This window comes from Meles meles, chromosome 20, assembly GCF_922984935.1.
Source record: "Meles meles chromosome 20, mMelMel3.1 paternal haplotype, whole genome shotgun sequence".
In the NCBI taxonomy this organism is placed as follows: domain Eukaryota; kingdom Metazoa; phylum Chordata; class Mammalia; order Carnivora; family Mustelidae; genus Meles; species Meles meles.
The window spans coordinates 44,464,965-44,478,343 of NC_060085.1; the positions used below are offsets into that span (position 1 = coordinate 44,464,965).

Genomic DNA, 13,379 nt, shown 5'->3' on the forward strand with positions numbered 1-13,379 from the left:
TGGGACGCCTGGATGGCTCAGCCTGTCAAAGTGTCTGCCTTCGGCTCAGGTCATCATCCCAGGGTCCTGGGATGCAGCCCCACGTTGGGCTCCCTGCTTTGTGGGGAGTCTTCTTCTCTCTTTCCTCCCTGCTGCTCCCTCTCACTTCACTATCTCTCTGTCTCTCTTTCTCAAAAAAAAAAAAAAAAAAAAAAAAAAAGTTTTCACCTGCCAATTAAAGAAAAGAAAGGAAAATCTCAATTTATATTATTTAAGCAGGTATTTTTTTTTCTCTAACAAGAAGTTCAAGGGTGGTAGCTGAGCCATGGGACTGTGATTGATGATGTTCTTCTTTACACTTTTCCCTCATGTGTACAGCCTTAAGGGGATGACTGTTATTGCTACAGAAATAAAATCCCTACTTAAAGGAGAAGGGGAAGGTAGGGACAAAAGTAACCAAATTTATCCCTCTCATTAGAAAATGCAAAATTGTCTTCCATCCTTACAGTAAAATCCTTCTATGCCAATGACTAGAACCCTGCGCATGATCACCCAGACCTCAAAGAAAGCTGGGCAGATGAGTCCCGGTAGTGAAAAACTGGGGATAGAAGCAGTTTGAGAATGATAATCTAAGTGGTATCTGTTACAATAAATAACCATTAGTGTCTTTAATCACAAATTTTTCTTCATGGTAGGAAAAAAGGAGAGGAAAGAGAGGACAGATCAAGCAAAGAGGCAAGGTTTCAAGAGCTTTTGGATAATGGCCATTGATTTGTTTGTTTATTTATTGAACATTTATATGTACTAAGCACTAAAAATATAATTATCGATACTTAAGTGATCTTCACTTTCATAGAACCTATAGTTTCACTGAGAAAAGAAACCTAAAATTTAAAATATGATTATTATGGTCAATAATTGAGTAGTTGTTGTCAGACTTCATGGCAAGTTGAATATAACCCTAAATTGAGGATGTTCTCTTTAAGCTGAGATCCGAAAAGAAAGCACACACAGGTCCGTGGAAGGACAAAGAAACAATACTTGAAATGCCCAGAGACAAAAGAGTATGGCATATCTGAGAGAATTTCAGCTCAGTTAGACTTGGGATGTGGATTAGACACATGGGTTCCCCCATTCATGAAGCTAGAAAGACTCAGATGCCAAGCAGTCTAATAATTTCTCACTCTCATGAACTAGTATTTGTTCCACATTTATCGAACGGGGACAAAGTTGAAACTGAGAAAGACTTTTTTTTTTTTTTAATTTCTGCTGAGCCTGCCTGTTTCTACAGAAGGCAGAGTATTTCCATTTTGCTGGTTAAAGGCTTGCCTGAAGAAATCTGACATAGTGATAGAGTATTCCTGATTTAATTCATTGCTATTCTATATTTCATATTTAAGATCATTACTTTGACTGGAATAGATTTGGTGATTTCCCTAATCAGGGTTCAGATCCCCCTTCTGGCTCTTCAGAACTGTCTTTACCCTCTTTACTATAAACACTGTTAAGAATGTGACACTTTGTAACTCACGTCTTCCCTCAGTCCAACTGGCTTTTGTTAATGCCAATGAGTTGCACCAAAACAAAAAAAAAAAAATCACATTTCTTGAATACATATTCTGTGCCAGATAGTATGCTATGCTTCTTCACAGATATTATATCATTTAATCTCCACAGTAAATTTCTGAGGTGGTATCTGTTGTCATCTTCATTTTTCAAATGAAAATAGAACTCTAAAATGCCAAGTTGGTAACTGGCCCTAGAACAGTGTGAGCAAAATAGCTTGAGAGTTCTGGGTACAAATATTAAATTTTGTCTCGTATACCACATCACATTACCACATGTTAATTAAGGACATAACTCAACAATTTTGTTTTTAATTTTGTTTTTAGCCTCAGCTCCTGATTTCTCTAAAAATCCCATTAAAAAAAATTCAGTTGTTCAAGTTGGTGGGGATATTACTATCGAATGCAAGCCAAATGCCTTTCCTAGGGCAACTATCTCCTGGAAAAGAGGAATGGAGAGCCTGAGACAAAGCAAAAGGTAAATAAAGCTCTTTTGTGTTATATTTTGTACTGTTTTGTGGTACAGTGTCTTCCAAATCTAAGTCTTCTAAAATTATCTCCCTTATGATAAACTTAATAAAAACTGGGTACTCACAGATACTCAACATTTTCACATGGTAGCAAAAACTAAAGAACCTTATAACCTTAAGGCCTATTTGTATAATTTTGTTGCAATATATTTAGTGCGTGCACTTGTAATATATTTTTAAAAATCCTTTAAGACCTTTTTCTATATTCAGCTTGAAGATTTTTCCTGACCCAGCCTGCTGAGAAATCAGTGAGAAGAGCATTACACAAAAGAGAGAGACACTTATATTCACACACCTGGTGTTGTGGTTTTTAAATAGTCACACAGGTGTTCGCCCCATGACAAAATGAATTCACCACATGAAAAAAATGTAGAGAGGTTCCTGTAGAGAAAGAAGAGGTTTCCGTCTATTCTGGATGTGATTGAGAAATCCTGGATCAGCACTGGCATGTTTTCTAGGAGAGTTTAGGTAGAGCAAAACAGGTGTTTTTCTCTACTTAGAATATATTTCATTGAGTTGTACTGTAGAACCTTGTATACCTAGAGATGACTAGTCGGTACTGAGCTCTATTATAATGATCCATGTGCGTTACTGTGTGATCAGATGCGCGGTGGAATGAGCCGTTGTGCTGAAGATGTGAAAACGTTTCAGTGAGCATTTTGCCGGCAATATATGTACCATTAACTCCCATACGTACCTGATCAGGAAGGTAGCATAAACAAACAAGACAGGCCAGGTAAAAGAAGGGACAGCTGAAGTGTGATGAGAAATGGCAGTCTGCCAGTCTTACAAGACAAGGCTGTGATGGCCAGGAGAGTGAGTTCTACACCAAAACTACATAGTCACTCCAAATTCAGGCACATGTTGTTTTGTGGGAGGGTAGAACTTCAGACAGGGTTGTAGAACTTCAAACATTTCAAGAAAAACTAGAAACCGGGGTGTTGGCATTGAATTTTCCGAGCCAGTAAAAATGTCCAAAGGCTGGATGCAGGGACACCATCTTGTTATTTCTGATCTAGGACTGCTTTTATGGTTAAAGGAGAGAGAAAAGGAGATTAAAACAAATGGTGCTGGTTGTATAGAGTGCTGTCAGAGTTATATCTGGTGCCTCGAAGACCCTCTCCTGACATGACAAGATACACAAAAGAAACATCTTTCTAGGGCACTCTCTTCCCTCACTGTCTTCTGTTTCCAGTGGCCTCTATAGCCTTACACTGAAGTTTTTCCCAGGACAAGGATTTTGTCAAATTTATCTGTGCATGCCGTATGCCTTTGGCATAGAACCCAAACTCAAAAATATCCGTGGAATGAATGAATGTGTCAAAAAAAGAAGTTTGAATATGTAAGGTGTCACTGGCTTTAGAGAACAGCTCTTCTAGAGGAGAGACCTTGAGACAGAAGAACAGAAGGTTCAGAACTACGGAGAAAGGACAGATGAAGGGAAATCTGTTGCCCTGGCCCTGACTGGGCTCCCCCCTCTGTGTAGACAGGCCAGGAGATTATTGCAAGCATTCTCAAGAGCTTTGGATGTGGATTCCTCTTAGATGTTTCCCCTTTGATTGCTGAACTCTAATTGAGGCTTGAACACACTGCGGCAGAACCAGACAACTCAAGAGATAGCACAGTATCAAACAGCGGTCTGTACTGAGAGTTGAGATAAATTGATTACTTTGTTTCCTAAAGTGACTGAAGGTCCACAACTAAGCAGGAAAGGCTGATGTTTACTTTCTATAACCTTTAAAAACTCAAACACAGTGTATGTGGGGAGGAGAGAGGGAAAAGGATTGGAATAAAATAAGAAAAAGAAAGGAAAAAACCAACAGTTTTTTCTATGAACCAACAGTTTTCTCAGAACCAACAGTTCTGAGGTCATAGAGTACGAGGAAAACTGCTTTTAAAATGGCTTTTCAGGTTTATGTTTTGCTTTGCCCCACATAGAATGAATGTGGGATCTTTTTTTTTAGCATGTGAATAGTCACTCACAGCATATCAGATTAAGCATTGTCTCACTATAATTAAAGGAGTGATCTGTGCGATTTCTATTCACAGATGCTTCTTCTGTAATTCTGTTCTCTCACTGCTATAGGACTTCATTACAGGTTTCAACAAAAGAAAATAAACAAACAAACAAAATTATCTCCTGAACATGCATCTTAAAAAAATTGAAAAAAAAAATAAATTTAAGCCCCAAAGTACATGGTAATTACAGATGTATATCTCTGCCAGTTATAGATTACCTTAAGCAGTAATTTGCAAAGGTCACACAGCCAGTTCGGTGAGACTTTGTGTCTCTGCATGATTTCTGTCCTGTCCCCTCTTCTGTTGCCTTCTGACCTGATGGTTTCATTAAGTGCATGGTTTCATGCTGCTTACTGGGAAATGTAGCACCTGGGCTTCAGTTTGTGTTGACTTAATGGCTTTTTTGTCATCTAATCGTAGCGACTTCCAAAGACATTGAAGGTAAAAATTAGAGTTGTGATAAAAAGAAAAGAAGGAAAGAAAGAAGGAATTTTAGAGAACCAGGTCCTAAACTCAAAGACAGAACATTGACTCCCAATATACATTTTTAAATGACACACTGCTTATTTCACTTAAGCAGAAAAATAAATATAATTCCTACCCTCTCATATCTCGTTAAAACATGACACAGCTGTATACATACAAAGATTTAAAGAGTCACAAATGGAAAACCACTTAAATATTTACAGTGATTCCAAGTAGGAATAATTTTTAGTTCTTGACCTTAGAAATACCCATGTGGGAAAATGCACATTTTTACTTTCTGTTATAAAACTTCTATATGGTCCTGCTACTTTGAAATTTTATTGTCACTAACTCTTGCTTTCAATAAAGCATAACTACTTAGAGATGGTTGAAAGGACTCTAAAAAAGCCTATTCAAAGTAATCTTACTGTATTACCTACTTATAAAAAAATAGTGGCAATATATATATTTTGACAATTTCCTCCACTCTTACATGGATTGAGACAGCATACATCACCTAGGAAGTAAATGGTAAAGCTTGGACTCTGCCAAGTTGCCCATCTCTGTTGCCAGAATTTTTCCACTCAACAGGTAATGGAGAACATACTTGATTCTTTATTTTTATTTTTCAAAGGTCTGTTTTCACATGTTTAACCTAATTTCATGTATTGGTAATTCAAGTCAAGCAACAGTTCTGAGAGAAATTAACATGTTTCTAATGGGTCTGCGTGCAACAATTCAAGTCTTGACCGTTTTAAGATTTCTGTCTTTGTAAGTGCCTATATTCATGGCATGCTGTCCAAGGAGAAAAGTTCTCCTACGACTAAAAATAGGTGGATAGCATTACAGAGTCCAAAGGCTGCCTGGTTTCCTGCTGGGAATGTATGGTCTTATGACATCCATCTCATTCTTCTGGTGCTACAAGTTATTTAGCAATAGCATCTATAGTAGCAAAGGTACGTTCCTATGGGGACAACAGGGGTGTATTGCAAAGAGCCCTGCCTTGGGAGTTAGAAAACAGGGATTTTGATCCCAGTTCTATCACTGATGAGTGACCTGACCTTGGATAAAACCACTAGCATAATCTTTTTTTTTTGTTTGTTTGTTTGTTTTCTTTTAAGGTCACTGTTTTCTGGATTTATTTAAACACTGTCCCCATGCAGTGACTGCCAGCATAGGGATTATATATTAGCAATCAATGTAAAACATTAGTGTGCCAGGTTAAAATTGCAGCTCCCATCAGTTATAATTTTATATATATTTCACCGATTTCCTCAGGTGACCAAGTGATTGAGCCAGGCAATTGTAATTGCTGTAAATTGTCAAAACAGCCAAAATGATCTGATTGGATGGATTCATAGGTTAGAGAGCCCTGGCAGCTGAACTGTAGCAAGACAGCATAGTGAGCCCCACTCTCCTTCACCATCACAGGCCCAGCACCCAGCTCCAACCAGGGATATAACAGACATTCAGTAAATATTTTCTGTGTTGCTAAATCAATGAAGGTTAAAATTTACGTCACTTTGTTTGTATCTACCTGACTTAAGACAAAACTTACTTAATAATTAATAGGTCCATGATGTGCTCATTCATTCTATGAATATTTAATGAACACCTTTTATGTTCCAAATACTAAACTAGGTATTGTGAATAAAATGTTAAGCTAGTCAAGAATGTGACACATATTCTCCTTCCATAAGAAAAAAAAAATTTTTTTTTAAGTTATTGGGAGTCAGAGGATCTGGGTTCAAGTCCCAACCCTACTTCTCATATAGTTGGTAACTTCTAGTAAGTCCTTTAACTTCAGTAGTCCTCAGTTAAATCACTTGAAAAAAGGGGGAAATAGTACCTGTCTCTTCCATATGGTTGTAAGACAATGAAAAGACAGCATGTGTGGAAAGCCTGGGTGATCTCTATACTCACCTGCCATTGGCTGCCTTTATTGCTGTGATTTTCATCTTTTTTTTTTTTTTTAGGTTTTATTTATTTATTTGACAGACAGAGATCACAAGTAGGCAGTGAGGCAGGCAGGGGGTGGGGGCGGGGTGCGGGAAGCAGGCTCCCCGCTGAGCAGAAAGCCCCACATGGGGCTCCATCCCAGGACCCTGGGATCATGACCTGAGCTGAAGGCAAGGGCTTTAACCCACTGAGCCACCCAGGTGCCCCTGTGATCCTAATCTTTATGTAAATCCCAGTTACACATTCTTACTTCTTCCAGCCAAGGTAAAAACCACAAACTTGACCACAGAAAGTCAAGATGAATACAGATTAAGCTTATTTCTGTAAGGCATTCTCGGCGACTAAGGGAATCAATTCCACATCTGCTAAGTTTGATTAATCACTTCTTTTTTTTCCTTGTGGATCCACTTAGCAAGTGAACTGACAGCAATCAAAGGCCTAGATTTATCTCCTTGTGCTCTGTGACTGCTGGCTGCCTGTTCAGGACTCACCTCCTGAATTTAATAGGAAATGTTAACCCACTGGACAGACAGCACAAAGTTGTCCCCTGATGGGCACCTTTAAATACAATGCTTAAATCACCTGAGATTTGGTCAGAGTGCATAGTCTCTGAGCAATAAAAATAAAGAGTGTTTTTCCTATTAATGAAAGATAGCTGAATTAATAAGTAATCCACCACATTTCTTCCTCATCTGTCAGAAAAGAAAACATCCACCACATTTCTCATGTCCCAAGATAAAATAAAATAAAGCAAAACAAAATAAAATAAAATCCAGTTATATATCAGACAAGTGGTCATTAGTAGTGAAAATAAACATTTTAAGCACCTTCTATATGTCAAGCAATATATCAGATACTTTATGTATCTCCAAGTTAAAGTATACTTATTTTCTTTCCTCTTTTTTTTTTTAAAGATTTTATTTATTTATTTGACAGAGAGAGATCACAAGTAGGCAGAGAGGCAGGCAGAGAGAGTGAGAGGGAAGCAGGCTCCCTGCCGAGCAGAGAGCCCGATGCGGGACTCGATCCCAGGACCCCGAGACCACGACCTGCCGAAGGCAGCGGCTTAATCCACTGAGCCACCCAGGCGCCCCTCCTCTTTTTTTTTTATTGTGTTATGTTAGTCACCATACAGTACATCATTAGTTGTTTTTTTTTTGTTTTTTTTTTAAAGAATGTGGCCAAGAAGTGAGTTTCTACAAGGTGACCATTTTTTTTTTTTTTTAAGATTTATTTATTTGACAGATAGAGATTACAAGTAGGCAGAGAGGCAGGCAGAGAGAGAGGAGGAAGCAGGCTCCCAGCCAAGCAGAGAGCCCGATGCGGGGCTCGATCCCAGGACCCTGGGATCATGACCCGAGCTGAAGGCAGAGGCTTTAACCCGCTGAGCCACCCAGGCGCCCCCACATCATTAGTTTTTGATGTAGTGTTCCATGATTCATTGTTGGCATATAACACCCAGTGCTCCATGCAATCCGTGCCCTCCTTAATACCCATCACCAGCTACTTCTTTTCATATGCAGATACATTTCTGAGGAACACGGTTGTCACATAGTTACGTATGGTTACGTTTCTACCACTTTTACCTTAGTAGTCTCAAAGAGGTAAATACAAAGATGCCTACTAATTCTCAGATAGCACGGAATCTAGTAGTGTTGCTTATCGGTACTTTTGCCTTCGAGCCCCAAATTTAGCAGGCCCACTCCCTGTGCACGCCACTCCAGCACCTTGAGACCTCCCTCCTGAACACAACAGTCGGCTGTGGGAAAGAGCTGGGGGGAGAGGAAGGGGAGTTGAAAGATGGCAGTGAATCAGTGGAGAGAGGAAGAAGAGACGAGAGAGAAAGAAGACAAAGAAGGATGAAAGAGAGGAACAGGGTGTTCTCTGTGCCAAGATAGAATTGATGGTTACTGAGCAAGTCATTTGATCTTTATTCTCTTCATGAGTAAAAATGTACCCTTGGGAGGACCTATTTGAAAGTGCTTAGCAGAGTGACACAGAAGATGAGCGGAATAAAAATTAGTTTGTCTTCCTTCTACTTTTTGCTAATGAGCTAGACAAAGTAGTTCCTTTGGTTACGTAGCCCATTGCCCAACATTTTGCTCCAATTCCTCTTTCTTCTCGGAGACTTTTCACAACCATCTTACCTTGTGGGGCATCAGCTAATGGGGGTCCATCTGCCTGAATATAGGGGAGCCAGTTATATGATGTTCCCTTATCTATGTATGATGTTTGACCCTTCTCTATGTATCTTTCACTGTCTGCTTTATAAATCACCACTGTTCCTTTTCCTTTTACCTCTACCCCCAAGTGCTCAACCTTAAAAAACATCCCCTCCACAAGTCTATTCAGTGCAACTTTAACCAGAACATAGCATCCAGCAAGCAGGCTTCTCCATCTCTTCCTCCTCCTTGCAAAGCTTCCTAATGGAACAAGCAAATAAACCTAATTTTATTTTGTATCACCAACTACTTAATGTAATAGTGCTTAGTACATCAGGTAGCATGAGTATCAAATAGGCAAATGAACCATATGTTCCCATGTTTAAGGAAGAATGACAGTCTGCATAATGCCAGGCTTATTACAATCTCCCTTCTGTGCTGCCTCTTTGTAATAAAATTTTAAATTGTTCATACTCAACTCCTGAGAGCCTTGTTAAGGTGAGCCTTTCCTAGGGAATACACGCTGAAGATGTCAAGAGCCATCTGATACTCTTGCCTCTGTCACGCAAAGATTTAACAAGCTGAAATCCTGTGTGCCCCTGTCAGTCTTGCCCTCATTTTTCCCCCTTGCCATCCAATCCTCCTTTCTTTATCCCCACTGGCCTCCACCGATCTGGAGCAGTGACCCTTTAACACAGTGCGTGCAAAACCACCTGCCTGCCATGGTTGGAAAAAGCTCCGGTTCATTAAAGATGTAAAGCCTGCCCTTAAACTCAGCCTGCCCAGCTGGGTGTGTGCTCTTTTACAGTACCGCCTTGGGTTAGACTATTATTGCTGTGGTTCTCTATTTAAAGTGTTTTAATGATGGGTAATGACATCCTGTAAGCTTTAAACCAAGGGCAAATATGACAAAGTGAAAAAGTTCACAAATAAATGGCATCTTATATTCTTGTACTCAGTGTATCTTAAAACGAGAAATTCATAAGCTTCAGTATGGAGTTGCTATGAATTCATAGTCTGTATCAGTAGGCTTCAAACTTGATCATGCATAAGATCCTTGTGAAAAATGCAGCTCTCAGAGCTATGTCCAAGATTTTCAGTCAGTAGGTAGGAAGCAGGGCTGAGGAATCTGCATTTTTAATATAAGTTTGCACCCTCTGCTCTCAAGAGAAGCCGAGATTTTTGAATTTCCCTTAGAAAAACACTGATTTGATGCAAACACAGTATTTGAAAAATAGAAACTTCATTTTATCTCCTTTCCCCCAGAACTTTGCTTCCTATATTAAAATGCTTGATTCTTCATCTTATCTCAGGGCCAAGGAGATATGAGTCCTCAGTTCAGCTACTTTTTGAAAATATGACTCCAGTTCCTTGGAATAATATCTACTTACTTTAGTGTTTGCTTCTAATTTCTGAGTGACATTTATATCTTCCAAAGTTTACATAAATATTCAACAGCAATAATTTTATAGACAGAAAAGGTCAGTTATTAGTGCAATTTATACAAATGACCTTTTGTTCTAGTTTGACTTTTGAGGAGAGATCTGATTACTTGATTTGCTTAAAGTACAATGCTCCTAGCTTAGAAAGAAAGTGTTTGCTCTGCAGGTCTGTGTTACACCCTCACCCCCTCACAGACACTGATGGGCATATGGAAAACAAACCAATAGAAATAAACAGGAGGGATAGAATTGCTCTCTTATAGAAATTATGATCCAGTTGAAGATGCAAAAACCAAACCACTTGTGTAAAAGTCCGTCTTGTTGATATCTTCACAATGAAGAGTCAGGCTTGTCGGAGCATTTTTTTAGTCGCTGGCTATTATTTCCTGTTTTCCTTTATCTTTTGTTCTTTTTTTCCCACAGGAGAATTGTATTTGGGGCCCAGGGGGATGTTTGTGTTTTTGTTTTGCTTCCAAATGAAATTTACGCTAGAACCCATGTCATAAAACAGGCTAAAACTGAACCAGTCTGTCTCCTGTCCTAGAGGGAAAACCAGAGCCCCCCCTCCATGCCCCGCCCACTCCCCCTGCCTCCACCAGCTGGTTTCCTCCCAACAGCCCTTGGTGTGCCCCAAGAACGCCCTAGATCTCCTGAGAGCACAGTTAGAGAATTGCTGATTTGGAGTGACAAATCTGATTCTCAAGTGTGACTTGTCAAACTATTCATTTATTTATAAGCACAGTTGCAAACCAATTTGACAGGCCTTGTGAAAAAATTCTGGGTTTATAAATGTGAATGAGCTCCGAGTCTCGTGGGGGAAGCAGACAGGTCAGCAGCTCCAGTGCAGTGGGGCGAGTGTCATCACAGACAGAAGATGGTGAGGACTGACTCGGCTACAGGAGTTCAGAAAGCCTTCAGCAGGTTGGAGGTAACTCAGCTGGCACTTGCAGGGTATGTAGGAATTTTTCCTATACAACAGAGGTGGGAAGGCCTGGATTTTATGTGGTCTGTCTTACTGCATAGTCAGTGTTATACCTGATGCCAGGTGAAAGGTGTGGATAGGTACCTGCCTTCCTCAGTGCAGGATAGGATTCCTCTAAGGACAGACACAAATCATTTTGTGAGCCATCTAACGGTGGATTCTCTGACCGCTTAGGGATGCTTAGACAGTTAATTATACACATTTTTTTTCTTTCTATCTTAGATTAAATTACCCAATACAGTCAGAAATCTGTCCTTCTCATTGTTGACCCTGAATCTCATCAAATAATAATCATAATCATAGTAATAATATCAACTTATGGGACCAGTCATGGATGAATAGTGTGTTAAGATCTCAGATAAATCATTTCATTTACTTTTTACAAGATGCCTATGAAGGGAGTATTAAATTTATTGGTATTTTTAGGTGGCTAAAACTAAGGCTTAGCAAAGCTAAACATCACATCTATAATCACACAGCTAGTGAGTAGCAGAAATGCGTTCCATTCCAGGAGGCTCTGACTCCAAAGCTCTGTGTAATCTTCAACACCACAATGTAAGCCTTTAGTTTAGTTTTCCAAAGTCATTTAGTGCCCGTCTGTGGAGCTAAAAGCAGACCATCATACCATACACATTATTTGTTCATTTTTGTTGTTGTTGCTTAAACTACAACTCTTCCCAAAACAGCGATATATACAGACAAATTCTACTTTTACATCAATAAAAAGTATAGGATGTCTATATTTTGTCATAGCACTGATAGATGGAGTCTTAATTCACAACAATAAAATAAATCAGTCCTCTTAGTGGCTTAGCTTCCTACACCTACAATATTCAAATCACAGATTGGATTTTTAATGTAACATACAATATAATTTTTGGTGACATATAGACATAGATATGCAAATTTAATAAACAAGGATAAACTCCCTAAGCTCCATGAAGGACTTGATCTAGGTATGAAATTATGTATTATAATTAGGAAGAAGAAATCATTAAAGTTAGCAGACAAGGAGTCACATCCAAGTTGGTATCCCATTCGCAGCCAAGCTTAGTTCTGTAGACTTTGAAGAATATAAAAATTCAGTAGCCAAAAGGGATCCGGGATTGGAAACTCTTCTCACATCCATCACCAAAACCATATTCAAGATGGCAGGGGAGAGCATTTCCCAGATACACCATATTCTGAAATATGCAAAGGACAGAGCTAGAATGAAAAGGGGTGATAATCATAAATGTTCCAGCCCAAGTCCCTTACCTTTTTTTTTTTTTTAATGCCTGCGGGAAACCAAGGACTTCAGGGATAGGTCAGGTTTAAGGTCACAGGGCTGTATTTGAATCTTGTCTATCTCAAAGTATGCTGCAGATACAACATTACATTTGAAAACTTTCAAAGTTTCACAGAAATCACACAATAGGCTCATTATCATAAATGTAATGGAAGTGTAGCCAAAAGTTCTGACAATGTTTGAACTTCTCCCTTCCTTTCTAAACAGCTCTCTCTCCCATTGTGTTTTCAATTGGTTCTCCTGTAGTTATCTTAGGAGCCTACTTAAAAAAAACCAAAGTCTCTTAAGTCCTACTTTATAATTTTTTTTTCCTTTGTCAGCTTTATAATTTCCCATCTTTTCTTTTTATTTGCTTGGGTTGTAAGGCATGTTAGCATATGAATCTGTATTAATTCCCTTTTGTGTTTTCTCCAGCATCCCAAAATACTGCAGCAAATAGAGACACTTTCCTTTATCTTTCCTTCCCTTCTTCTACTGAACAGCTAAATACTCCTCTTAGGCCTCTTACACTGGATTAATTTAGCTAAGCTTTCCATCTGATGCTGTTTTGCTAATGTTAAATCACATTTCCTTAACATTTCGTGGGAATCAGCCTAGCAGCACACTCTGGCATGCCATCGGAATAAAGACACATCATGACACCAAATAATTATGTTATTTAGCAACTGCTCTTATCTGCTGTCTCCTAATTTGTGTCACAATTCAGTCACGCAGAATCTGTGTTTGTGTTGTGTGTCAGCCACTACAAAGCTGGAGCTTAAATTATTTGGGCATATTGAACAAGGAGTCACATTTTGATGAATTCTAAGGTCTGAATATCTGATGCTTCGTTTCTGCTTTGGAGTTTAGGACAGTTGAACCAAGGACTTAACTTTGAAACATTGGCTGTTCACACCAGTTAATTATACCTTAGGCATAAAATAAACTGCCAAAACCAGAAATTAAAAAAAAAAAATCAGACACTGGCATCAGTGATGTTTTTATTTCC

The 13,379-nt window shown here is 39.0% G+C and overlaps 1 protein-coding gene across 1 annotated transcript in view; it reads left to right on the top strand.

The window, feature by feature from the left end:
- Nucleotides 1-13,379, top strand: part of CNTN6 (contactin 6) — a 287,198-nt gene that overhangs the window by 201,737 nt on the left and 72,082 nt on the right. Inside the window, 1 exon segment of the mRNA XM_045991202.1 lies at nucleotides 1,872-2,022. Coding sequence (XP_045847158.1) covers nucleotides 1,872-2,022 — 151 coding nt within the window.